The 27,613-nt window shown below is 34.2% G+C and overlaps 5 protein-coding genes across 7 annotated transcripts; 2 read left to right on the forward strand and 3 right to left on the reverse strand.

Annotated features, from left to right (window-relative positions):
• The first annotated feature begins 226 nt into the window (after positions 1-226).
• On the forward strand, positions 227-8,087 carry Mgtor (Megator). The gene is made up of 4 exons (XM_035091068.1): positions 227-381; positions 439-637; positions 747-7,655; positions 7,754-8,087. The coding sequence occupies exons 2-4, from the start codon at positions 466-468 to the stop codon at positions 7,876-7,878; spliced, it is 7,206 nt and encodes a 2,401-aa protein (XP_034946959.1). The 5' UTR covers positions 227-381; positions 439-465; the 3' UTR covers positions 7,879-8,087.
• A 397-nt stretch (positions 8,088-8,484) lies between these two features.
• LOC118071729 (uncharacterized) lies at positions 8,485-10,061 on the reverse strand. Its single transcript, XM_035091072.1, has one exon. It carries the CDS (start codon positions 9,681-9,683, stop codon positions 9,150-9,152), a length of 534 nt encoding a protein of 177 aa, XP_034946963.1. The 5' UTR covers positions 9,684-10,061; the 3' UTR covers positions 8,485-9,149.
• Positions 10,062-12,076: 2,015 nt separating this feature from the next.
• On the forward strand, positions 12,077-12,790 carry LOC118071730 (vascular endothelial growth factor A-A-like). Its single transcript, XM_035091073.1, has 2 exons — positions 12,077-12,253; positions 12,368-12,790. Exons 1-2 carry the CDS (start codon positions 12,180-12,182, stop codon positions 12,702-12,704), a joined length of 411 nt encoding a protein of 136 aa, XP_034946964.1. The 5' UTR covers positions 12,077-12,179; the 3' UTR covers positions 12,705-12,790.
• On the reverse strand, positions 12,560-15,667 carry LOC118072149 (dynein assembly factor 4, axonemal-like). Its single transcript, XM_035091791.1, has 8 exons — positions 15,042-15,667; positions 14,578-14,815; positions 14,315-14,513; positions 13,778-14,243; positions 13,616-13,716; positions 13,310-13,463; positions 12,778-13,044; positions 12,560-12,699 (listed from the first exon to the last, which is right to left on the reverse strand). The coding sequence occupies exons 1-7, from the start codon at positions 15,162-15,164 to the stop codon at positions 12,838-12,840; spliced, it is 1,488 nt and encodes a 495-aa protein (XP_034947682.1). The 5' UTR covers positions 15,165-15,667; the 3' UTR covers positions 12,560-12,699; positions 12,778-12,837.
• Spn (Spinophilin) lies at positions 15,661-27,600 on the reverse strand. 3 transcript variants are annotated; one of them, XM_035091070.1, is made up of 10 exons: positions 27,099-27,600; positions 25,187-25,482; positions 23,735-25,113; positions 20,867-22,740; positions 20,125-20,486; positions 19,791-20,040; positions 19,433-19,486; positions 18,990-19,295; positions 17,730-18,836; positions 15,661-17,653 (listed from the first exon to the last, which is right to left on the reverse strand). In XM_035091070.1, exons 1-10 carry the CDS (start codon positions 27,111-27,113, stop codon positions 17,399-17,401), a joined length of 5,898 nt encoding a protein of 1,965 aa, XP_034946961.1. In that variant the 5' UTR covers positions 27,114-27,600; the 3' UTR covers positions 15,661-17,398. The 3 variants fall into 3 exon arrangements, with proteins under 3 accessions (XP_034946961.1, XP_034946960.1, XP_034946962.1); XM_035091069.1 differs by having other exon boundaries at positions 25,187-25,485; XM_035091071.1 differs by lacking the exon at positions 19,433-19,486 and having other exon boundaries at positions 25,187-25,485.
• Between the last annotated feature and the right edge of the window lie 13 nt (positions 27,601-27,613).

Consider the following 27,613-nt stretch of genomic DNA (forward strand, 5'->3'; position numbering starts at 1 on the left):
TGATAATTAACGTATTATTTATCAGTATTCAAAAATTATCTTAGAAATTCGCATTTATGTGAGGGCAGCACTGTATGAAGAACAGAAAATGTTCATAAATCTTGTATCTATAGTGCGTTCCTTCACACATATACAGTACCGGACATAAATGTTATTCAATTTTTTGAAGGTTATACATGTGATTTCCCTATACCTTCTGATAGAAAATCACAGCATTGACGTCTGGGACTGTATGTATGTATACATGTGTGAAAATATATGCGTGTGAGTAAATTGGAAAGACGCGTCTGGTGCAAGTAGCCAAAGCAAGTCAAAGCGTGTGAGTCGGCGGCATTGAGAGTCCATTTTCTTCAAATAGTAGAATTTTTAGCGCGAACACCGGTAAAACCCGGTAATAGTAATATTCGGATCATTTATAATTGCGAAAAATTATCTTAGGTAGCTACGAAATAATAGACATTAAAAATGGAGCAAGCAGAAGATACTGAAAATGATGTATTGAAAAAGGTATTAACAAACGACGAGTTAACCCAAGTTCCTGATGAAATTGCTACTAAACTAAGAAATTATTTTAACGAGCAATTTGAAAAATTTATTACTGCCCAAGCTGTATTTCAACACAATAGACAAAGTCTTGGTAATGTTTCAAATTTATTTCATTATATATCACATAGTTTCTATTGATTTATAAATAAAGCATAGAGCATTACTTACATAACCTCTATTTTCGTTATTAAATATTTCAGAAAAAAAATTGGAAAAACTACAAAAAGACTGCAAAGAGTATGAATTGGACTTAGAAGAACGTAAAGGAAAATTGGAACTTGCCGAAAGCTACATTACTGAATTACAAACAAAACTTGATGATGCTAAAAATGAAATATATAAATTACAAGAATCAAGCAAAAGACTTCAAAAAGAGAACGTTGAACTTCGTCGACAGCGAGATGCAGCTGTTGATGAACGAAATAGCCTTCAACTTCAAGCAGAGCGTCGTGATCATGAACTAGAACGATTAAATACAGAACTTACCTCATTAGGACAACAATTACAAACCGCTGTAACAGCAAAATGTCAAGCCATAGCTGAAGCTGAAGAGATACGTAGTCGAGAACTGGATTTGGATTTCAAAGAAAAACGATTGGAACAAGAACGAAAACTCACTGCTCAACAGATGAGTGCATTAGAAGTAGAATTAGCCAAAAGAACATCTGAATTGCAAGCAGTGCGCGCTGAAGCTTCAACTAAAACATTATTAACAGATACTCGTTTAGCTCAATGTGAAGAAGAGCTAAGAATATCAAATGAAACTTTGGCTAAGTTACGTGAAGCTAACGCAAACATTCAACACCATTGCGATGAATTGACACAAAAAGTTGAAGAACAACGAAATCATGAATTATCCATGCATTCTTCATATCGTGAGGAAATTAGTGCTCAAACGAGATTGGCTGATCTTTACAAAGGTATGGCTGATGAAGCAAATGCTAAGGCTGAAGAATTTACCAATGCTGTGAAGGAACTACAAACTCTATTAGAACAAGCAACAGAACAGTATGGACTTTTAGAGACTCAGCATGAACAACTAAAAGTTAAATGTGAAGAAACACTTAATGAAAAAGATAATAAAATAGCAGAACTTACAAAAGAATTAGAGCAAGCCAATGAGCTTCTTAAAAATATTAAAGAAGAAAGATTGGATCAAGCAGTTGAACAATTGGCACCATCAGCAGCAATAACCAGTCGTATAATGAAGAAGGGCTTAACTCTAACACAAATTTATACTAAAATGATGGATACTGTTAAAGAGTTAACTATTGAGCGGGAAGAAAATGAAAGACTTAAAGCACAAATGGATGTTATACTTCGAGAGCTTGAAGAACGAGCACCTATTCTTCAACAACAACGTGAAGAATATTCTGCAGCTTTAGAAAATGTTGCAACACTAACCAATCAAATCGATGAATTATATGCACAAAATAATCAACTGCAAGAGAGTCATGATGAAGCTAAACGTATTGCTGAACATCATGCACGTATTAACCAACGATTGAAGAGTGAACTTTCTGATTTAGCGCGCCAAGTTTGCTTCTTACTAAAAGAAGTGCAAGAAAGTCGTACTGGCAGTGCAGTTCCTGCTAATAATGATAGTACGATGGATACAGATTTAGCTTCCTCTGACTTAATTAGTAAAAAATTAGTAACCTTTAGAGATATTGAAGAGTTACAAGAAAATAATCAGAAACTTTTAGCAGTTGTTAGAGCATTATCGTCAAGACAAGAAGAAATTGAGCGAAAAACTGATGAAATTAATAGTGGAGAAATGAAAGAGAAGCTTGAAAGATACAGTCAACAAGTTGAAGAATTGCAATCAGCACAAGAAAGACATTCGAAAATGGTAGAAAATCTGATGAGGCAAAGAGATATGTATAAAAATTTGTATCAACAAGCTTTGAATCAAGATCCTAAATTAAAGAATAAAACACCAGGTGATGCAATGGATCAAGATGAAAATGATTGTACAAGTGATATCGCGGATGATTCAAACAAGTCTGAAGAACAAAGTTTAAGTAAAATCAAAGAATTAGAGAAAAATTATATGGATTCAGAGTCAAGATTAAAACAAATCACTGATGAATATGAAATTTATAAGAAAGAAAAAGCTGCTCATGAAAAAATGCTTAGTGAAGAAATGGATAGGTTAAGAAAAGAAGCAGAAAATAATTCAACACGATGTTGTAAATTAAAGTTACAATTCGACTCTTCTCAGGATAGGTTGAAATTGCTTCAGTCTAACATCGCGACATATAAAACTCAAATAAAATCACTAGAAGACCGGTGTACCAATTATAGCACTACTATTGGAAAACATGAACAAAGTATCATGTTATTAAAGGATGAAGCTTTAGCATCTCAAACTCGTCTTTCTCGAGCAGAAGTTCAGCTAGAAAATTTGAAACAAGAACGACAATTACTCCGTGATTCTGAATCACGTTTATTGAAAGAACGAGAAATGTTACATCGTGAAAGGCAGACGAATGCTTTGCTTAAGGCTGATGTAGAATCTATAAAAGCAAGTTTAGAACGAGTTCAGGCAGAAGGTCACCTAAGAGCTGAAATGAGACTTGATGATTCAATTCGAGAATGTGCTGCTCTTCGTCGTCGTCTTCAAGAAGAACAAGATAGATTTAGAGAATTGTCTTCTCATCTTGAGCGTCAATTAAATACTGTTCAAGAACGTCTTTCTGAAGAACAAACTCAAGCAGAACGTCTTCGTACAGAATTAGATGCAGCACGACAAGCACAAACTGAGTCTGAGAAACGTGTTGAAGAATTAGAAGTCAAGTTGCGAGAAGCACTTGCACAATCTCGAGCGAAACCTATTACTGGTGATGAAAATTTGGCTAAAAGACTGCAAGAGTTAGAAATTCAGTTAGCTAGCGCTAATGCTGAAATTAGATCATTAACTGAACAACTGAAAACTGCACGACAACAGAATCAACAGTATAGTGATATTGCTGAGAGCACTGAAACGCAGTTGAAAGAATTAACTACACAGTTTGAGAAACAAAAGCGAGACTTGGAATCAGCTCTTGAAGCTTCAAAAAATACTATTATAACACTCGAAAAGAAAGTTAAAACTTTGGAAGCTGAACTAGCTAAATCACAAAGTGGACAACAAGTTACAGATACAGAATTAAAAGAAAAACTTGCAGCAGCTGAAATGAAGCTTGAAGAGCTTGATGAAGTTAAAGGTGAATTAGAGTTAATTAGAAGTGATCTTCAAACAGCGATACAGAATGGCAAAGAAGCGGAAGAAAAATACGCTCATGAGATGCTTTTACATTCTGCTGATCTTCAAACTTTGGCTAAATTGCGGGCTGAATCTGAAAATGTTACAAAGGTAATTGACGAATTAACAAAAGAGAAAAATATTGCAGTTGAAGCACTTGATGCTGAAAGAAAAGCCGGCGTTGAACGTGAAAAACAGTTACACAAAGATATTGAAGAAATGCAGAGAAGATTGGACGATCTTGATGCACAAAATACATTACTGCATAATCAGGTACAAGAATTAAGTGATCGTACGGCCATTATGCAAAGTAATAGATCTTCTCTAGGAGGTCAAGACACTATGGACACTAGTTTAGAATCAATGAACCGTAGCTTGACAAGTATTGAAGACGATTCCAAGTCTGCAGAGCAACTTATGAAAGTAATCAAATTTTTGAGAAGAGAAAAAGATTTAGCCATGACTAAATTAGATGTTCTTAGAGCGGAAAACCTTCGTCTGAAGTCTCAGAATGAGGTCATTGAGAAACGTTTGAAGGAATCTGAAACAATGTTGAGTAATCAACGAGAACAATCTGAAATTGAAGTAGTGACAACATCGAAACATGCTGAACTATTGAGAAAAGTTGAAACTATCAATGCTATTGCAGATTCCAATAGAATTCTTCGAGAAGAAAGGGATTCATTGTCGACAAAGGTCAAAGAACTTTCAGCAGAAATTACAAAACTATCGGAAGAAGTTGTACCACTTCGTGAGAAAGCACGAGATTTATTAGGCAAAAATGAAATCTTGGTTCAAGAAAATACAGGACTGAAAGGAGAAGCAACTCGTTGGAGACAGAGAGCTAACACTTTGATAGAGCGAGCTAATAAAGCAAGTCCTGAAGATTGGAGACGACTTCAAACTGAAAGAGAAAATCTCAGTAAATTATTAACATCAGAACGAGAAACCTTTGCTAAGACAAAAGAAGAATTGAATGCTATAAAAGCACAGAAGACAAAACTTGAAGAGCAAATAACCGGCCTACAAAAACAGTTACAACTTCAAGGTGATCAAATGAACAAGGCTTCAGAAGAAGCTCGAAAACTTGGCCAAGATTTGAATGAAGCTCTAGCAGATTCTACAACAAAAGCTAAGGATCTTGCGACTTTCAAAAAAGAACTTGAAGATAAAGAAGCAGTGTTGACTGATGTGAAAAATAAAGAACTACAAATTCGTAAAATTGCAAAGAAATACAAGACCCTATATGATGAATTGGCTAAATCTGTCGAAGAAGAAAAAGCTAAAGCTGAAGAAAATCAAGCTACAGCAAATACAGAAGAAAATGCAGTGTCTGCGGAACGTGAAAATCAATTGCGTGAAGAAGGAAGAGAAGAGTTACGTCAACAAAATCAAGATTTGAATGACAAATTAAAGACTCTTAATGAAAATAATGCTTTCCTAACAACCCAAGCAGAAGAATTAAAAAGTCAAATTGAAAACATGAAAAAAACTAGTAACGAAAAAGAAGAACGCATGAAACAATTATTGAAAGGTGCTAGAGGAAAAATTATGACTCTTACAGAATCCAAGAGTAAGTGTGAAAGAGAGCTTGAAGAATTGAAAATGAAAATGAATGCTAGTAGTAGTGATTCAGATCCTAATGAATACGATGCTAGACTTGCCGTGATTAAATCACAGATGGAAGGAAGAATTTCTAGGCTAGAACATGAACGAGCAGAAATAAATGCTGAAAAAGAAACACTTCTTCAACGAGTTAATCAGTTACAAAGACAATTAACAGCAGGTATTAGTGCAGTTAATGTTACTGAACCACCAACAGCAAATATTAAACCAATGTCAGCACGTGCAGAAACACCTTTAGCTAGTATACGACCAATGAGTGTTGTTGTTCAATCACGCACAGCTGCAGTTTTACCAACAACTGCAAATAATCCTGTTCTAGTTGCTCCTCAACAACAACAACAAGTTGTTCATACCACCGAAACCAGTTCTCCAACGAGTAGCCATACCGATTATCAACCAGCCAGCACAAGCAGTTCTGTGTCTCAACCAGTTGCTTCTAATTTGCGACAATTAGCAGTACAACCTCAATTAAGCGAATCTGCTGAGTCTACTCAACGAGAAGAATCAGAAAATGCTGAAAATTTAACTAATCAACAACAGTCTCAACAGCCAACACAACAGCAGCAACCTTGTCAAATTCAACAGTCACAATCACAAGCTCAATCACCTCAAGATCAACAACAAGCACCGCAAACTGTAGCTCTTGTAAGCCCAAGAGTTGAACAGCAACAACAACAACAGCAGCAATCTCAACAACCAACTGGTGATCAACAACAAACAATTGCAAGTAGCTCAACTCAGTCTGTTAGTACTTCTCAAACTTCCAGTGGGCACAAACGACCAAGGGGTCATGACTCTAGTACATCAGAGTCTGGTGTGGTCGAAGGAACAGAGCACAGCAGATCTGAACAAATACCTAGTCCTAAAACCAAGAGAATACGCACTCAAGAACTAACTCCAACTGCAACAACAAGTGGTTCAGATATAGAATATCAAGTACCAACTTCAAGTCAACGAGATCAGGATGAAGAGGGAGAAGAAGGTTGTATTGTAGTAGTAGATTGTGATGAAGGTGAAGGTGGTAATCATCACCAAGCTCAAGAGGAAGAAGAGTTTGATAACGATGGTTATGAAGAAATGGAAGAAGAAGAGGAAGAAGAAGAAGGAGAAGAGGACGAAGAAATGCCATTTGGGGTTGAAGTTGAAGGTGAAGGAGATAATAATGAAGTAGAAATTACAATTGAAGAAGATTCTCGCAATGTGGAAGTCCCACATCAAGTACAACCGACAACAAATCAACTTCCTCAACAACAATCCGAGGCTATTAGTAGTGCAGGTCCAGCTGGAGAACCACCAGCCTTTGCTTCCAGATCTTCCCGAGGTATTGCACCGATGCCTAGACAACAACAACATTTCCTTCTTCCTCAGCAAGGTTTTGAAGATGGAGGTGACGACAGTATTGTTCCAAGTACTCCGACTCTTTTTGTTCCACGTCGAGGAGATGGATTTGGTGAAGCTGTGAGCTCTCCTCAAGTTCCTCAAGCTCGGTTTACTTTTGGTGATTCAACACCTTCATCGACACCAACATTATCTACTCCTACAGCTGCCACCGTAAGAACTATGTTTGGATCATCAGGATCTGGCGTAGCTCAAGTCGCTCAAGAGGGAATGGATGATACTAGAATGGATTTAACACAGTTAGAAGATGGTGGAACGGGAAGAAGTGTACCTACGACGCCTCTTCAAGTATCTCCAGCTGCTGATTTACCTCCCTCTACTAGTAGTAGTAATCAAGCAGAAGAGCAAGAAGCACCAGTTTCAGCAACTCCGGCTACTGCACCTTCTGCAAGTGACAATGGAGAAGGAGCTGCAGTGCCCAGTATTCACGTTACTACAGATTCAGAAACTGAACCTACATTCCGAGGCTTTCATTTGGAAGCAGTGCCTGGATCTAGCACAGTAACAGCAAATGATGGAGTTAGTTCTGAAAGTGATCAACAAAATGTTGAAATAGCAGCTTCTGCAACTGGAGGAAATGTAGATGATGATTCTATTGATACTGGAGCTGATGAAGAAGATGCTGAAGAAGAAGGACGAGAAGCTGAAGCTTCTCCTTCAATAAATACACGTCAAAGAACAATCGCTGCAGCAGCTGCTGCGGCTGCAGCAAATACTCCAGCTTCAGGAACAGAAGCTCGAGGAACTGGAACTCGAAGAAATAATAGATCACAATTTCGAACCAGTGGGCGTGGTACACGGCCTACTCCTATTGTCTGGGATAACCAAAGTCCAGTAGGTAAGATCAAAATTTCAAAAATTCAATTCTTTACTACACACATTTTGAATGAATAAGAATAAATTTGCTTATTAATAATCTCTTTCTATTTGATATAGGACAATCACCAGCAACTCGTGGTCATCCAACTTTAAGAGGAACTAGCACCGAAGGAGCACGTGGACGAGGTTCACGAGGAAGACGAGGTATGCGCCCCGGCAAGTACGGATATTCAAGATACTAAAAAGTGATGCTCAAAATAGAAATTTTAGGATGCGATAGTAATATTTAACTTCTTATACGTAAAAGAATAAATTTAAAGTTATTTTTTTTAATTGATTTAAATTACAGATATCTAAAATTCTACAAATCATTTGATTTATGACAGTAATTAAGAATTAAAACCATTCCGTATTTTATTATTTTTTTTATAACTTATAAAAAATGTCATTTACAATTAAATTACAACTTTTAAAATAAGAATATGTTTATGTGTGATGTATGATAAGATGAAGGCTGTTATGTTTTCAAAGAAATAAACATCATGTATATATGACAAAAAAGATTTATTTTCACTATTTATTATTTCATTATTATCTTAATTAACATATAACTTGTTAAATAATGAATAAATAAATATAAAATATAAATTATTAGAGAAATTAATAATATCAAGAATCAGGCTTATGATTTCTAATATAAAGTTGAATAATAATTTTTTACCTTCTACATCATGAATTATTTATAAATAGTTTGCATAATTGAAACTTGAAATGCATTTATAACTAGACATATATAAAGAAAATATAGTTTAATGGGAAGATCGAAGACAAGCGTTAAAGTATTAATATACCAGGTACATATCTTTTTGATAAATATTTAAAGTCACAATTTATCCTTTTAATTATATTTAAATTATTATCACAATGTTTCTGAGAATAATACATATTTTTATTACACTAAAAAATCAGTCACATCTTAAGAGTACTCAAACAACTCTTCAACTTTAACAATTATAGAAGAACACAAACTAAATTTTTTTTATGTGATCACTGGATGTTAGATATTTACTGAAGGAATATTTATTATATTTTAATTATAATATTATATTTTTCACGCGTTAAAAACACACAAAGCTGTCAACAAGTGTCCATCATGTCTTGAACTAAATACATCTATACCACGAGTCAACAGTAACTACGTCAACATTTGGTTTGGGCGATTTGCCAAAATTAAACTCAAATCTGTTTTCGTCTAGACGGTGAAAAATTTATAATCACATCAAATACTCCCGGAATATTTGCCGCCACCTGAAAACGATTCTCTTCTTTCATCACTTAGACATACACCCACATCTCTTTGATGTCTTTGGAATTTTTTTATTTATATGATATGTCTACGTGTGAACAGTTTACGACGATCATTACGTCTACAGGTAAAAAGTCACGATATTTTCACAGCCATGATTATTAATAATTTACATTAAACCAACCCTTCACTTTTTTTTTTGTTAGACTACGATCGAACCAAAGAGATTTTAGGTCTTCTTCTTTCCAAATTTTCTCTTTCCGTTTGATTGGCCGGTTCACAGCTACAAGTTGAATGCTGTTCAACACTAATAATTTTGCGAATTGGTTTTTTGGTTTCTACACTCCAGAGTTGAATTTCAAGCTCTTCAAAGTAGATAGTATTTGCTTCAGGCATGCAAACCAAATCAGGACTGCTACAGCAGCCAGATTGTCCATCACATCGTCGAACTACTAGGTAAGCCGGTTGATCTGGTGATTCTTTAGGATGTAACAATCCATAATTTTCCATGAGGTCTTTTAGATGATAAGCACGTGGTTGAGGATCTATGCAGCTGAGATTGCGAGCACGTTCAACTGCTGGAAGACGCATAGCAGACCGAGGTGACATTACATGGGCATTTTTTCTTGAACGTAACTGATAACTTGATATGCCTGAGATGTTGATCAATAGTATCCAAAGCAGTATTAATCCTTGATAGTATGATTTATGGCTTGATTTTCTGTCAAGTATTCGCATCATTTTGATTTTTTAATTCACTTCAACTTCAACTGTATTTTTATTCTAGTGTTGAATCGGTCGACACGTTGTTGAATATCACTGGTACAGTGGATATATCGTTCTATGACGAAGCTGTGGACTTAACTGAGAGCTTCCTTCTAGCACAGAAGTATTTATACATATCCGTAGAAACCGTCCCGTACCTCACACGTCTTAACGACTAAGCACACATGTTGAATGTGCGATATGTTGCACCTTTAGTTCTTAAAGTTCAATTTGATACTTGACTGATTATGCTATATTTTTTACATAAGAATCATGAATTATGAGAACCCAGAGGCGTCATTGCGGTTAAAGATTTCCCATTGTAGAAAATTATTCATTGAACAAATATTTGTTCATCCTTCCCTTATTGAACTCAACTCATTCAATCAAAGCAGGTTCTTTGAATTTATTAATTAATGAGTGCTCTTTATAATAAAATATTATTCAATTATTGCAATTATTCTAAATAAAAATTGATAACCAGTACTATTGCACTTTGATGAGGTTCTAATGGACATTATGTGCAATTCCAATGACGTCAATGGGAATCCCCATGGACAGGAATGCAATCAACCAGGCATTGAACTCTACTACTGGGTTTTCGATGTCATCAACAGGGATAAAAAGACAGAGAATGAATAAATTCTGCGATGAATCCAAGGTCTTTTAGTCTTTTTCCTTATAGAATTCTTAATTCAGAAAACTTCATTGACCAACTTGCGACTTAGTCATGTAGAAAGTTCTACAAATTTCGTAACATAGCTATATCATTTAATTCAATTCAATTTTGCATAAATTTTCGAACACGTCACATTCTGAGAATGACAAGATTTATCAATTTATCTACTAATTCAGAAATCATCTGCATGTTGAATTTTGTTCTGATTTAATACATGAAGTGGCCCATTAGGTGATTTATATCTTAAAGCAGAAAATTACCACGATAAAGGGAGTTTAAACTACTTCTTCCTTATTGAGTCATTTAATTTTGCATCACACCTTGACGCAAATTTTACTGCGTCAGAGTTATACTAATCTGATAAAAATGCTTAAATTATTAATAAATAGTAGTCTGGTCAGTTTCATTATATTACATGATGTTTTCTATTTTTAGCTTCCTTAGGAAGTTTCGAAAGGAAGGAGGAAAACTATTTACAACTATTAGATATTATTTTTAATGTAATTATTATTATGTGTATGATGAATCAGCACTAATTATTCTCCTAGAATTTTTTTTAGTGAATTTTTGAACTGTGGGAGGGTAGAGTATAATTTGACTTAATTTGTAACGACACGATAGCACTAACTTCAATTCTACTTTACTTTGTCGCATCACTAATTATTAATATTTATCAAAACTCAATTATAATTCTGTAAATATCAATTAATATTTATATAACATGTATTTATTTTTTTAAGGATTATCTCATAATAGCATTGCTTGTTTTGTAAATATTATCATTCACTATTTTTTTGAGATTTTTACAAGAACAATGAATAATTAAATTAAAATGTAATCTTACTAGTATTGTAATTCAAATAACTAATGGATCTAATCGCTCACTGACCTAATCTACATTAATGTAAATCATCAAATTTCAGAGAATCAAAAATGATGTAAATCAATCAAAAGTTGATCTTAATATCTGGTATCCTGATGTGTCATCATATTGATGACGTTTACGTGTTACGTAGGGGATTTATTAACTGGTCAGTTCTAGACTTGACGGAGACAAACCACTTTGATGAATCACATATTCGAACCTGTGATGAATTAAATAGATGTAGTTATGAATGACATAGACATTGAAAAGCTAAAAAACTTTCTCTTCATCAATCAAAAGTAAATATAGTATGTGAAAGTATGGTAAATCCTTGAATAAGTAGACCTCGAGTTATGGAAGTGTGCAAGGTGCTGAAATAATTTCCCAATGGAATGCAGAGGACCATGGTAATTATAGTAATTTCCTTCAGCTTCCAGGAACAACTTGAGCTCTTCAACATCTCTGAACGCTATCAGACTGGGAAATGTAAGCCTAAAATGGTAAGAGGGAAGAAGAAAGAAAGAGGGATAAGAGGGGATACATTTGGAGAGTAGCAAGAGAGTAATCTGAGAGGGTAAAGAATTGGAAACTTGTGTTGGTATAATGATTTTAAAAACATCTACATGAGTGAAATCTTCATTTGTCGTTGTGTGTTACATGTATACGACTGAGGAATTGGAGGCAAGACTCTAGAAGGATTCAAACACGAACGACCAGCGTTTGCGTTAGTCTCGGTTAGCAATTCGCGAAATAGTCATTTATTTTCAGTCTCTCTTGCCTCTTTCTCAGTTACAACTTGTCACAGATCTCCAGACAGTTCAATTTTACGGTTGTCTACGTACAATAGCACTTTATCTGGTTCAAACAATTATTTGTAATTTTTTTAAATTATCATTCAGATAGTTGTGATATAATTAAATAAGTTTTCATGATGATCATCCTGCGATGTTTGTTTATATTATTTATCTGTGGATACTGCAACGCAAAATTTCATCATCATAAGTAAGATTTCCAGAATTAATCATCTTTTTCATCTTAATAGATTATACTATAAACAACGTACTACTATTAATTGCAGAACAATTATCTTATTATTTTAATTTGTTTATATTATAGAGATAGCAGTTACTTGAATCACGTGCAGTTGGTGCATCAATTTAGATGTTCGTTGCCACAGCCACGTGCCGTACGTGTAGAAGAGCTTTTATCGGTTGGTCCAAGTCCAGACGAGATTTTTTATCCAATCTCAACAGTTCTGGCACGCTGTGGTGGTTCCGGATGTTGTGCAGAAGAAAGTCAAATATGTGGACCAATTCAAACCAGGAACGTTAGTTTAGTCTTCATGGTAAAACATCGCATTGATCAGCAACGAGACCGACATCATGAAATCATTCATGCAGTAGAACATCTCAAATGTGCTTGTGTCGATAAAGATCGAGAAATATTTTCTTAAATTAAGCAAATAAAAATTGCATTTGTATTTACTTAAATCATTAATATGTTATTCTACAAAGTTATATAAAAACCTGTGATATTCTTCTGAAGTAATTCTAATCAGTTTTATATTGATTTAATTCAACCCACTATCAATCCATCATTTCTAAGAATCGCTTAGCTTCTGCCAAGTCTCGTTTAACAGTCTCGTTATCTGGAACTAATTTAAGGGCTGCTTCGAGTTCAATAATTCCATGTTGTGGTGCCGACAATTTACAAAGAGCTGCTCCCAAACGAGCATGACATCGTGCCCGTGATTCTCTATTGCTCTCACACTTTGGTACCATCAATTCAAGTGCCTAATACACATTTTTATTAATATTAATTAATTTGTTAAAACTATACAATTGACATAAAAAAAATTGGAAAATAAAAAAAAAACGACGAAGTAATTTTTTAAGTTCATTAATATTATTCATTTAAAAATTACTTCATTCTTTTTAAAAATCCAATATGATAATGCCTATTATTTAATTAACTACCTTGTCTCTTAATTTATAATAGGTTGTTCATTACTAACTTTTTATTACAACTAAAAAAATTACAATAAAATTGTAAACATACCGCTGAACAATCTTCAGCACACCTTCGGTAATTCCCTAGAGCATATTGCGCTGCTGATCTATTTGCATAAAGACTTGACATCTTCTCACTTAGCTTGATTCCTCGAGTATATGCATTTATAGCAGCCAAGTAATTGCCGACCTTGAAAAATTCACTGCGAAATACATCAATAATACTCATAAATAATTATTTTAAATGTAATGATAAATAATTAGTAATCATAAAATAGTTAATAATTGACTGCTAAGACTAATGATTAAATTATACGAATTTTTTATCATAACTTATCACACAAGCATCACTTACTCTCCTTTATCTTTAAGCCACAGAGGATCTTGTTCTTCAAATCTTAAATCTTCACTAACAAACCCATACTTTCTTCGAGCTTCAGCTTGTTTTTCAAGCCACTAGATAAAAAAAAAATATCAAGATTTATTTTTTCAGTATTACTATATAATGTAACTGTACCTCTTGTTCCTCTAAATGATAACTTTCTCTCGCTGGAGTTGGAAATGCCCGTTCTGAGAATGTAATACTGATCCTACCACATTGCCTTGGCGTTGGAATGCTTACATCACTATTTTCGAAGATGCTTTTCTTGTGAATAGGATATTTCCCACTTAAAATTCGATCAATTATTTCTTTTCCTCGTTGTCGATCTTTATCCAGTTTCTTTTGAGTAACTTCGCTATTTTTGTCATTACTTAACTCCTCAATAATAGACGATGATTGTTCAGTTACAGAAGATTCCAAGAAATTGTTTTTCCCGGTGATTAAATGATCATTCTCTTCAATTCTATTGGAATTACTAATATTTGCTATTTCATTTGGTTTTTTGTTAGAGCAAATATTTTGATTACCAGTTGCCTCTGAATGAGATATCAAGTTATTTTTATCAGCTGAGACTTCAGATTTAAACCACTTGAGAGGAGCCCTTGAAATGTAAAACATCTCAATAAGCTTTTCCAGGAAGATTTTGCTTTAAATTATCATTATAATTATTACCTGTAAGACTTCCTGTTCTCTTGTATTATGCCTTTTTCATTACTAAGAATAGGATTCTCTGCCTTACTTCTCCAATCTTCAAGCTCTGCCATAGCTTCTTTCCTGTGTTCATCGCGAATAGTATTTATTTTATTGATAATTTCTGTGTCCAATGCAATTTGTTCTCTTACTGCTTCTTTTTGTAGCTCCTGCTGTTTTTCTAGAAATGAATCCAGAGACAATAAAACTATTTTCCCATCTAAAGATTAGTACTTTTTGTGTACCTTTTTTTGCTTTTGCTCTTCTTTCTGCAGATAATTGAGCACGTTCTAGGGCTTGACATCGATACTCTCGTTTTTTGTCTTTACTCAAGTTGTCAAGAGTAAGATTTGACCACTCCTGGTTTACTTCCGCTTTTTTTAATGTCAGTATTGCTGATGACTCTGCCAATATAAACTCACTTTCTTCTTCAACAATGTTGTGCCATAAAAATAACTCAAGCATAAATGGGTGGAAACTTATCTGAAATATCGATAAAAAAAGAAATGGCTATTTGAATCCTAGAAATACTATGGCAAGATATTTCATCATCATACATAGAAATTTATAGTGAAATCTGTCATTAATTATTTGATTTAAAATGTATATTTATCAAATGAATATAGGATTTTTATGAAATAAATTGAATATTAATTTTCATTCTATGAATAATGATAAAATTTTTCGCTGTTTTATTAACATAGAATACCTTTACATAATTGTCAATAGCAAATACATCTACGTTCTTTGGTTTTCCTCTAATAGGAATTGTAATAATTATTTTTTCTGCAGTTTGTCGCCAAGTATAATCTTTAATTATTATAACTGGCATTTTTAAATATTAGTTTATCAAAATAATTACATAGACCTGGAATCAAAGAACTGTCAAAGATACAAAACAGTTTGGTTGGTATTATCGATCAAACATTATAGAATAAAGTATAGGAGCATGAAAAAAATCAACAAAAAAAATTCAATGTATGAAGTTATTTTAATTAAAAGATTTGAGAGTATTCCACAATGACAATATTTTTCGTACGGGTACAATTATATACTGCAGAATATTTTTAATTCAGTTTATTTCCATGTAAGTTTAATTCTTTATATTTTAAGTTTAGATTTGCTCATTTTTTCCTTGTACTGAATTATAAAAGAAAATATTGAAATCGTTTTCATGAATTATTATAAAAAACTTACAAAGATATTTATTGGAATCGGTGGTATGTAATTGTTTTTAATGTTGTTGAGAGTTTTTTGTTTTAAAATATTTCCGAATAAAATTCTAATTTTTACCAAAAAATACTATATCATTACAAATAAATTAGTATCATAAAAATTAAGTCATTTTTATCATTCAGTGATACTTGTATAATAGTATCAATTTAAAAAAAAATATACATAATTAATCACAATTCGCCTGTTAAAAATGTTCAAAAATCGCATAATGAGTGTCAGCAATTGGTTATAATTGCTAATACTCGTACAAAAACAATCGTGGCATTTTTTGTTTGATTTCTTATTTGAATATAAAAAATTTTAAAACTTGTGTGTATAATGAACACCTGTGTCATTAAATTAAAACATTTACTTTTAAAATGAACTATTATGACACTATCGTTTTGCATTTTTTTCTTAAATTTATAATTACTTTTTTCTGTTGTTTTCTTATCATAAAAAAAAATTACCGTTAAATATATATTCAATATATATATCCATTATGTATATTATTTACACAATACCTTTTTTTCTGATTGACGAGTATTCTAATTATCCAGTAATTAGATTTCAATTTCTAATTAATTGTTAAATATAATTGAGATGATACTAGTGAAACTGGATAATTAAGAATATGTTCTGAGAATTATTATAAGATAAACTTATGGCTAATATAAATACGTTGATATCGAATCGAAATGAGATAATAATTGATTGACTTTTGATATCTCATTTTGACTACGAAACTTTTTATTTTGCATTGTTCACAAAAATTGATTTAGTATGATCTATTGGTATTGTTCATGTAATCATTAAAAAATGCAGAAAAATGGATAGTCTATTAAATATCGACATTCAATATCTCACGAATCCGTTACGGAATGTCTGATATACATGTTAAGTAACTCAGTTACCGAAGTCGGGAAGAAAAAGCTAGTAATGGAAGAAAGATGCGCGACTTAAAGTGTTTACTTTAATTCATTTCCTTGTCCAGTTTATGATATGAAGGATTCTTTGAGCAAAATTGTAAAATATAACGCAAAGAATGTTATTTAACGTTTTCACTTGTCCGTTCAGTTTCTATTCTCATTCTCTAAAAATCATTACATTCTAAACTATCAACTATATCGACACTTGGTGTCTTTTTAGACAAATTTTTCGTTGACATTCTGTTTTAAATACGTACAATACACTGATGGAAGAAATAATAATTCATCTAGTACTTTTTTACTAAAATTAGTACGGTAATTAATTAAAGTAATATTCAAGAGGAATAATACCATAATATCTTGTCAAAAATAAATAAACTTAATCGATGTATACACATGTATGAAATACTACATTTTTTCATTTCTTTTATCATAATTTTTTTTTGCATTTCAGTTTTAAGTCTTCTTATTTGACGAAATTGTCCTTATTTTTTTTTATTAAAACATGCAAGTATACAAGGTATGCATGTTTGTTTAAAAAAAAAAAAAAACTCAATAAAAATAATAAAATAAACTAAATGGCTTATTGGTCGTTAAAACAAGTATAACAAACTCAATCAATCAATCAACCATAGTTTGACAATGGCATTGATAACGATAAATACAAAAATATTAATGTAACAATCACGATTGTCAGAAAACAATAGCTTCGTCTTGAAAGAAACAGAACGATTACGAGAACGCAGAATAAAAAAATAGTCAAGTATCCCACAGGGAAACTTGTGTAAAGGTACCACTTAAAGTAGCACAAAAATTTAGATAACATGCTAAATAGTTATAAAAATAACACACAAATATTATTGCAATTTACATTAAAACAGTGAGCGATTTTATCGTTCTTTTATTTCATTGTTATTTTGTTTTATTTTTTTCTTGCAGCTGCTTTTTCAGCCTTTCTTCGCATTCGTTCAATTTCTTTACGTTCTTTGCGTTCACGCTCAGCTTGGCTTCTTAACTCCTTCAATTTTCGCTTTAGGTGAGCCTTTTCATCACCAAAAATGCCCAAACTTTTCAAATCACGTGATTCCAATCGTAAAAGACTGCTTCCATTGATTTCATTGTCCGCAAACCGTGAAGTAAATCGCTCCAAACCAATTCCAGTCAACCATTGACAAACCTATAATCATAAAAATATTATCAGCAACTACTCTACAAATGATTTGACTAAAACTTTTGTAATATCAAATAATTACTTGTTCTTTAGACCAGTCAGTAATTGAAGCAGTTTGCCAAAAGAGAGATTTTTTTTCCAAACCGAACTCATTAGGATTAGGTGGCATCCAAACTTCTGCAGAATCTACACTGCCGATTTTGGACGGACTGGGCTCAACTGCAGTTGGACTAATAGAACCGCCAGACGATAAACTAGATGGTGAACCTCCTTGATGATGCCAAGGTGTACTTCCACTGCCAACAGTTGCCATTGGTATTGAAGCAATTTTAACTCGTTGGCTCGCTTCATTTACAGCTTGCCTTATTTCTTCAACAAGATTGTGTCCAACTGAAGCTGGGTCGTTGTGAGGATTATTTAAATCTGTAAAGTCACCTGAATTTTCACGAGATGACGATAAATCATTGCCGCCTAATCGTCTCTCTCTTTCTGCCAAAACTTTTTTTAATTGTTCAGTTAAAGATGGCGAATGATCAACTAAGCCTTTCTGTGTAGCAGACCAACTTTGCTCTGTCATTGCTCGTACTTGAGAACTTATCGTGCTATGTTGACGAATAGTTGAATGAGTTGATTCAAAATACTGTTTACCCTTTTGAGAACTTATTGATGAACTGCTTGAATAAGAGCTCAAGTTTGAATGTTTAATTGACTCGTTGGACCTAGTACTAGTATCATGTGACAGCCCCATTTTCGAGGAATCTTCAGTGTCTGTATTATCTCCAGACTCATCTAAACCATAGTCAGAACTGCTATTACTCAACCCTCCTGACCTTTTTGGAAGTTGGCGATTTGCAAGCCCACCTCTGCTTGCCAATTCAGCTTTACTTTTTCCTGCTGAATTGTCTAAAAGCCGATGAGCTGGTACAGCACGGTCTAGTTCCTCTTTGATAGGAATTGGAAGTGGAAGTTTTCTTTCTACAGTAGCTGTTTTATCTCCATCATCCGGACTGCTTAGATCAGATGTTTCTGTGTCTGATAGTTGACAGCTCACCGATGAAGGTGGTGGAGGTAATTGACGTCTCGTTAATTGTGGTGTTACTATTCCTTTGGTTGCGCCATCGTAAGGTAACCGCACTGGTAGACCAAATCGTGTGTGAGTTTCCGTTAGTTCTAATTCTAATTTAATTACCTGCAGACAAGAAGAAATTTTTTAAATTAAAAAACTGTTTGCATTAAAATATTTACATGAGTATTCCTTTAACGAAGACATGTATAAATTTTTCCATTAGTTTTTTACTACCGTTTTATTACAGAAAAATAAAAAAATATAGCACCTCCTTACCCGATCTTTCAAGGTTTTTACGAGCGCATTATATTCTGTATCCTTTTCTTGAAGTAATTGCTGGTAAAATTCATCCCTTGCTACGATATCAGTTCTGAGCTCACGTGCAACACGCTTAGCTCGGGCATATTTTTGCTGCAATGTTGTTGTTTGTGCTGTAGCTTGAGATAGCATCTCTCGTGTCGTTGAAAGCTCTTGCTTTGTTAGACCCAACGTTCTTTCTACCTCATGCAATCGTAGCCTTGATTCTCGAAGTTTTGCCGCATATTCTTCACTTCCAGCCCCGCTATTCTCCAACTCCATCAGCTATTAAATAAAATTGTTATTTGTTATGATGCTTCTTATCATTATAACATTAAATGCAGATTCAGTATCAATTCAACAACAATAAATATGAACATCAAATAAGATTGAATGAAAAAAATGAATTTAGATGCAATTACCTTCGTTTTGAGCTTTTCCACTTCATCATCAGCAATCGCTAGCTTAAATTGACTCTGCAAGCAACCAACAACACACACAAATGCATAAGCAAAACCCGAATCTACTGATCACGTACCGCAAGGTAACTGTTTTTGAAAATAATATACGGGTCTAATCGAAAAATAATATATAATGTGCAATAACAACTAACTAGTACTACGAATTTAATAATTCATGATAAGTGCATTAAACAACTATTTATAACTAGTCAAGCTTGATGAAAATACTAAGTAATAAAACATTAAGATGATTTGAAAACACAAATGTATAGATTCTTTCATATTCATTGATTGGATTTATCCATGAAACCTTAGATACCTCTTGGAGAAGAGCTCGTAGACTGTCAAGATCGTTTTGTGTTGAAATTCCTCCAGATGAGCTAATAATTGGTGATCTGCTTCGTGTATTTGAAGTTATATAACTTTCAATCGGACTGTGTGGAGGTTCACCTTCTGAACAAGATGACATTGCTGGAGAACCGGGAATATGACCTATTCTATTTCCAGGTTCTGGAGGATGTTCTTCTCGTGGTGGTCCTTCTTGTGATGTGTCTGAGAAGTTGAGTTTCCTAACAGAAATTAGTATATTAATTTAGAATGATGATTCATATAATATTATTATTAGATTGTTGTTAGATATGAAGTTTATTTACCTATTAGCAGCATTATTTGCTTGTTCACGTTCCAAGTCAGCTTGAAGACTTTGTCGAATCAACATCGCCACTTCGGAATTTTTCGGATCACGTTCTCGACCAATAACAAAACGTACTAATCCTGAAGTATTTCTTAAAACTTTGGCAGCATAAGCTTGTGTTACACCAACTAAAGATTTACCATCAACCTCAACTATCTGATCATTCACTTGGATTCTTCCTTCACGTGCTGCCGCTCCTTTCTCGGTAATTGTTTTCACGAAAATTCCGAGTTTTTCTAGCCCGGCATCTGCTCCAACACCCATTCCGATAATGCTCAAACCAAGACCTTCAGGCCCTTTCATTAATTCTACTGGAAAGACCTAAAAAATTATTTCACGTTAATTTTTTAGACATTGAATTTTGAGACAGCTCACTGGAGGAGTTAAATTAAAATCTGATTTTTCTGTCAGGTACTTGAAATTACGGCATTTAAAAAATTTTTCAATGAGAAATGACAAAAATATGAATAACAATAGAATAGCTATCATGCTGAATATTATCTATCCCGAACAGATCTTTAATATAAGACTAGTAATATTCCCTCAGCACCCCAAATAGCCTCAGGCTCTTTTCAGGGTGGCCAGATTGTCGTCATGGAAAATTTGCGAGCAAGGATGTACCATCATTGGGAATATATTAAAAATCAGAGAATAAAAAAACTAAAAAAAGAATAAAACTTTATGAAAAACGAAAAAATTACCTCCATTTTTTCAACTCGTTTTTCCAATTCATATTCTGCACTTGCAGCAACTGGATCAACATCTTCATTACGTCGATCATATTCATTAACTGAATGAGTTGAATATATTCTTATAGGACGTGTGTCAAAAGAAACTTTTGAGTTTTTCTTTGGAATAACTCCACCTGAATCTTCATCATCAGACTCCGGAAGACCATCAGCTTCCATCCAGAAATGACCATCTTCAAAAAAGTGCTTTCCATCTTCCACTAAAATAATTCTTCCAGGTGTTGGAGTACATTCATCCCGCTGTTCTGTTTCAGTATCATCATTAGTTGTATGGGTATCATTCAAACTACTAACAGATCCTAATAATCCACTTTCACTACCTGTAACGGAACCGATTTGGCTTTCTGTCAATGAGTCTATCGTTAAATCACTTCGAGATCGGTGAGAAAGGCTATAATCTTGTGCAGTACTATTAACAAGACTTGAATCTTGTGCTGAAAGTACATCTGATAACCAGTCTGGAGTATTATCTAAATCCTCCTTCTCCTTTTCTTTTTCTACCTCTTTATCTTTATCAAAGGATTTGGCTTCCGTCGATGGCTCGACTGTTGTTGGAGACAATAACCTTGCAATTTCCTGAGCCTCTTCATCAGACAACAAAGCAGATCCTTGACGAATCTTTTTCTCGAGAATTTGTGAACTCAAAAGGTTCTCGGCTTCATCTGCAGTCATTGTGTCTGGAGTCACGGTATTTGGTGGTATACTAGATTTTGTTGGTGTTTCATATTTTTTGCTTGAATGATCATGAATTAATTCAGGAGTATTTTCATAATTTGTTACTGTTTTTGAATCACTTGAATCTGTGTCTTCAACAAGACTATTTTCCGATTCTCTCTGCTCAGTATCATCTTTTGTTGGAAGATGAGAAGTCGTTACGGAAGATACTAAAAGAGATTTATGAGGAAACCTAGATGGGTCTAGATAATTATTCTCAGACGATCTTAGTGCAGCTAATTGATCAGCTTTTTGTTTTTCCAATTCCCACGTTGTTTTTAACTGTTCAGTCTCTTCAGCAATTGCTTTGTCAGTCACATCAATAGTTAAATTATTTTTCGAAGAAACATTATTGACCTTATCTTTATTCTCAAGTTGTTCAGATAAATTACTAGTAAATTGACTGGTCGGAAGATTTGACGATTGACTCATTGGTCTCTCAACCTCTGTAAAGCTTGACCGCTTTTCAACCATTTCATCTTTGCTTTTTGCTAATTTCTCCCTCATTGACATTTTTGTTTGATCATTTTTCGCATTAGAAATTGTCTTTTGGCACCGTTTATCATTCGCATGTTTCTCTTTTTCCAGAGCATTTTTAACACTAATAACTCGCGATGTTTTACGCGTTTGTTCTTCAATCACTGAGTTCGTCACTTGATTTTCTAAATTTTGTGTTTTTAATTTTTCTTTTTGTTCCAAATTTAATTTAATACCCAACACTATCTCAGATTTTGGCTGAGTTTGTGGTTTTCCATCTTGATTTGCTGGTGGTGGTTGTTGTTGCTGTTGCTGTTGTTGTTGTTGTTGTTGTTGCTGTTGTTGTTGCATTCGTTTAGCATAAGGTGATGGCACTGGTATATCTTTATGTTCCAAGGGTGGAAATTCTTGATCTGAACTAATAACAGAGGGTGGTCGTTGACCAAGGCCAGCAGCTGGCATGTCCATACGTACATGAGATCGTCGGACAACCGTAGCTGCATCAGTTTCAACAAACTTCTCCGCATTGCCAACCTCCTCTTCCTCTTCTTCCTCCTCTTCTTCACATTTTACTACCTCAGCATAAGCATTTGGTTGATCAACAGTCTCCGCCTCTAGATCATAGCTGTTGCGTCCTTGAATGAAAAAAAATTCTAAATTTAGTTCAAAATTCAATAATTTCAATTATTGGAAATTTCTCCAGCTACCTCGACAGTCGATGCATAAAAGACGAAGGCACATGGTACTGCGAGGTCGCAAATAATTTCGCTTTCGTCGCTCCGTTTTAATAATAATTTACTTTACAAATATAAGTGTACTACTTTTTTAGCTGACTGCTACTTTAATGAACAAAAAATAATAATATGTCTTCAAATATTTGATTTTTTCAAGAGATATTATATTTGTACAGAAAAATAATAATAAATATAAACGGAAGAGAGAATAACATCTTTAAAAATAGTAAAACACTCAGTGAGACCGACATCACATAATTTTAAAAGCCTAGCATAAACGTTTCAAACGGTTGAGCTTTTTTTATCGAGCCATCAACATCACTTGATCAACTAGTTCACGATCGTTCACAGAGCTCACTCAAGTGTACTTAACACATTAGATACGTATAGTGCGTCTCCCTTTGACGGTCATTGCTTAAACGTGTTAAAGGAGTGAAAGCGCGACAGGGAAATACACGAGGATTGATGCCGAACGTGCGCAGACTGATTTCTATTAATAATACGCCCGGAGGTTAGAAGCGGACTCGAGGGGGAGGAAGAATATCAGAAGCTCCGAGGCTAAGCCGGTGCAGAAAAGGGTAGCGTGGACAGGAGAGTTTAGTGGGAAGGGGAAAGTAGATATCTATGAACAAGAAAACGGATACATGACGGTTATCCGCGTATGTATTTTACTTTTACCTTCTCTTTAAAAATTTTTTGGCTACAAGCCAAATTTATTTCACGAGTGGGAAGCAACCAGCGGTCGAGACATAGTATTTTTAGAATAATCCATTGCCATTGAACTTTCGCGTAGGCGTCATTCACAGATTAAGTCTTAATCACTGATTTAATAATACCTTCGTTTTTTGCATCTTAATTTCATTAATTATTTTTATTATTCAAGTATCATCTTTACCATATTGTAGCTTCTCTGGCAGCTCTTTTTCAGCCTTCTCTTCTTTACTGTCCTTAGAAGGAGAACTAGGTGAACTCATACTTGAAGAAGCACTGTCAGTACCGACAGACGGTGGTCTCAATTCATTTTCTGGCGATTTCGATCGTTTTGATTCCGTGCTAGATTCAATGTTTACATTAGGTTTAGCCCAATCTGGTCTAGAACTCACTCGTTCAATCACTTCTGTAACAGGTTCTTTCAATTCTGAGACATTTTTTAAAATCTCTTCATTCTTTGCAAGCCAAACATTACGCCATTCAGAAGTTTTTGGTGGTGCATGAATTGGACTTGAAGGAAGAATGGGATAGTCATCAACTTCAAGCAATTCTTGTTTGTCATATTCAACTTTTTCAAGCTCTGGACATAAGCCCTTAGATCTTTCTCGAGCAAGAGGTTGAATAGTGGGACTAGAATTTTTACTACTTGATATAGGAGTGATTTCTGATTTCGAATCTTTTGTACCTAATTTTGATGCTTCTAAAGGTTTCTTTGATCCTAAAGGTTTCTGTACTGTCGCATATTCTGGCATTGGCTCGTTTGGCTTAGAAGTTTGCTTTGCGTTAACTCCTTTTTGAACAACAGCATACTCTGGGATTGTAGGAGAAGCATCAAAAGATCTGTTGATAGTTGCATACTCCGGACTTACCGGAGATTCTGAACCAGTTGGGCTCGTTGCTGCAAAACTTACAGGTCTTTCTTTCTTTACAACTGAAGAATTTCGCATTGGCGGCAAAGGTGGTGGCGGTGATATCGTTGGTGATGGCCTCGATGAACAGAAACTTGCAGATCTCGTCGCAGGACATGGTTCTGTTGGTTTTTTAAACTCAATCTCTTGATAATCAGACTCGATTGATGTATCTATAGTTGAATTATCGACGATCACCTTTTTTAAATTATTTTGAATAGACGTCTGAACTACAGATCGATTAGGATCCGAGTTATATCGACTAGGTCGTGTTTTAGAAAAATGACTTGTCCAATTTCTTTGCTTTTCTATCAATTCTTTCGAATTTAAACGTCTCTCAGGCTTCTCTGGGCGATCTGGCTTTTCATCTCGACGGTTTTCTTTACCGTAGTTCTTTTCAAACTTCGATATAACTCCGACACGAGGCTTCAACCGTTGTACTGCATTGTCTGCAGCATGATGGCCATTTTCAAAGTGACGTTCAGCGTTTAAAGCTGGCACACTAGCACTCCAATTACTCAGATGGTCTCGACAACTGCCTGGTGGTGAAGGTGATGTTGGTCTTGGTGATCTGGCAGGTGATGTACAACCAGATCCAGAGTTTGCTGAGCTGGAACGCGATCTCAGTCCATGAAAATTAGTTGGTTTTGTTAATCTGCAACAATGTTATGATTAATCATATCGAATATTTTAATAATATTTTTTTATAAATAAAATTGATTACTCACGGCCTATTAGTTTTGTTTTCTTCCCCCAGCTTTTCAAACAATGCCCGAGCATTATTGAACCTGGCAACATGACTCTCTGTCCTAACAACAGTCACCTGAGTTGGAGAATCTGAAAGAGGTGTAGTTGGCTCCTTAAATCCTCCCTCCGGATGAATTGTTGTGGGTCTATGATGAGTTAGACCTTCATGTTGTGGTTTAGATTGAAAAATATTGGCTATGGCAGACACTTTTGATCCTGCCACTCGTTTTTTTTCCTCAACCGTCGCCATCCTCACGTTCTCCTTCTTCTCGTTTTTCTGCTGGTTATATGATTTTGTGATATTTCGGATGATACGTTGAATACGAAGGGCTGAGAGAAGTAACTTCCGAAAAACGTTGGAGAGGGAGAGATAATGCAGGGTATCGACCATACCTGGAACCTCCTCAACTGTCCAATACCATATTCAATATTTTTTGTTTATTTAAAAAAACTTTATATTCCACAATTCGCAAATAAAAGTCACTAAAAAGCTCACATTTCATTTCTTTACGTGTCTGAGTAAACAAAAATAATGAAAATGCATATTGAAGCATTACTTAAATGATGCTATCGTGCACGTGCTCATTTCTTTATTTATTGATTAGTTAAAAGAATCTATTATTACTTTAGATAAATACTGATAAACTAAATTTAATGGAATTTACCTTTAAAATGGTGTTTATTAAATTTTAAAGGAAAAAATAAGGAAATACTAAGAGAGAGAATAAGATGATAAAAGAGGGAGAGAGAGAGTAGAATTAAAAGTAAAAATTAAAATCTACTGGCATAATACACATACACGTGATGCTAACTGTTGGCTGGGTTTTACTCTCTCTCTTTTCTCCTCTACCATTCACTGTTCACCATGATACACTATGCTTCTTCTGCAATCAATACTTGAATCCTGCCTTGTATGTCTGAACTTGAGGCGCTACAACTAAAGAGGAACCTATTGCAATTTCCATTTTACTCTCGTTTTCTCTGTTACGAGTATTATCTTTCCGTCTAGTCTGTGTACTTATCTCTTTTTCAGATAATTTATCTGACAGACCGTATAACAAAAAGATTGAAGAAAAATAAATGGAGGAAAGTAAAACTTGATGATTAATAATAATAACAACAGAGAAAAAAGCGTTAAATTTATGAAACTCTTGTAAAAGTGAACAACTTTAGCATTTCAAAACAGGAAATAGTTTCACGCAAGTTTCTTGATCTGATATGAATGTTAAATAAAATGTCATTCTCGCATATAAAATCTAATTAATAACCCACCATTTCTAATGAATATAATTATAAGTGAAATTCGATATGAATATTACGTAGACTTAATATAGTCATTATTTTTCACTCATAATTTTCTTATCAATACTTGAACTTTTATCATTGAATTATCAAAACTCGTAATCCTGTTATATGAATTATTTAGCACTTATCATCATCAAATTTAAAATCATAATTGTTCTGTGTAATAAAAAAATCATTAACAGTCACTAATCACAACGACTAATTAGCAATAATATCGTGTGACAGCAGAGTTGAACAATAAGACACGAAATCGCCAATTAACATGCGTGATTATTTATCAAGCTCAATTAATTGTTTGAGAAAATAAATTGATAAATCAATTGATCAATTGTCAACTTAAAGTATAATGTAAATTACATTCCAATCGACGTTCAGGCCGTTGACCGTTGAATTCAAGGCCGTGTCAGGAAAGAAAGGGGGACGAGGAGAAGCTTTCGTCTTGAGGAAACTCCTAGTGGACACGTAAACTCAGTACACTTTTGTTTTTATCTAGCAGTTGAGGAGAAACAAAGCATGGTCGTGTTTTGTGCATGGAAGCATAAATAATAAATAACAATTGTTCAATTATTTAATAAGACAAGAACTTACCAAAGATGTCACCATGTGCAAGGAACCATTTCTCCGGTGAGAACAGCGGAGACGAGTTGTCGCCGCTTCCGGAATCAACTTACTTTAGACCCTTTAATCACCAGGCATTCTTATGAAGTCAACCCTAATGTACTTTTTACTTTCGTTGTAGGAAGGCCGTTAATATGAGCGTCTTAAGTGAAATTTTCTAATGTAATAATAACGATTAGAGAGAGAGGGAAGCCTATGTCACAAGGCTGTAAAATCTTTCGTTCTTGTTCACACTCGTCTTCTTTTACTTCTCTCTCACACAACCGTGACAGACGCTTATTTTTGTCAAATTTTATTTGTTGCGTTAACAATAACTCTTCAGTCGTTAATTGATTTGATTTACAGTATCAAATCGTCTGATTAACACACCAAGTATGCCGGCTCTTTTATCAATCACTTTTAATAATTATTACGGCTATACGTTTTGGCCGAGCAAAAAACACACCTTCACGACGACCGGCTGGAAAGCTGCCCGTGTCAACAAC

Source organism: Chelonus insularis, unplaced genomic scaffold (genome assembly GCF_013357705.1).
Source record: "Chelonus insularis isolate UGA/USDA-ARS -01 unplaced genomic scaffold, ASM1335770v1 contig_88_pilon, whole genome shotgun sequence".
Taxonomy (NCBI): Eukaryota; Metazoa; Arthropoda; class Insecta; order Hymenoptera; family Braconidae; genus Chelonus; species Chelonus insularis.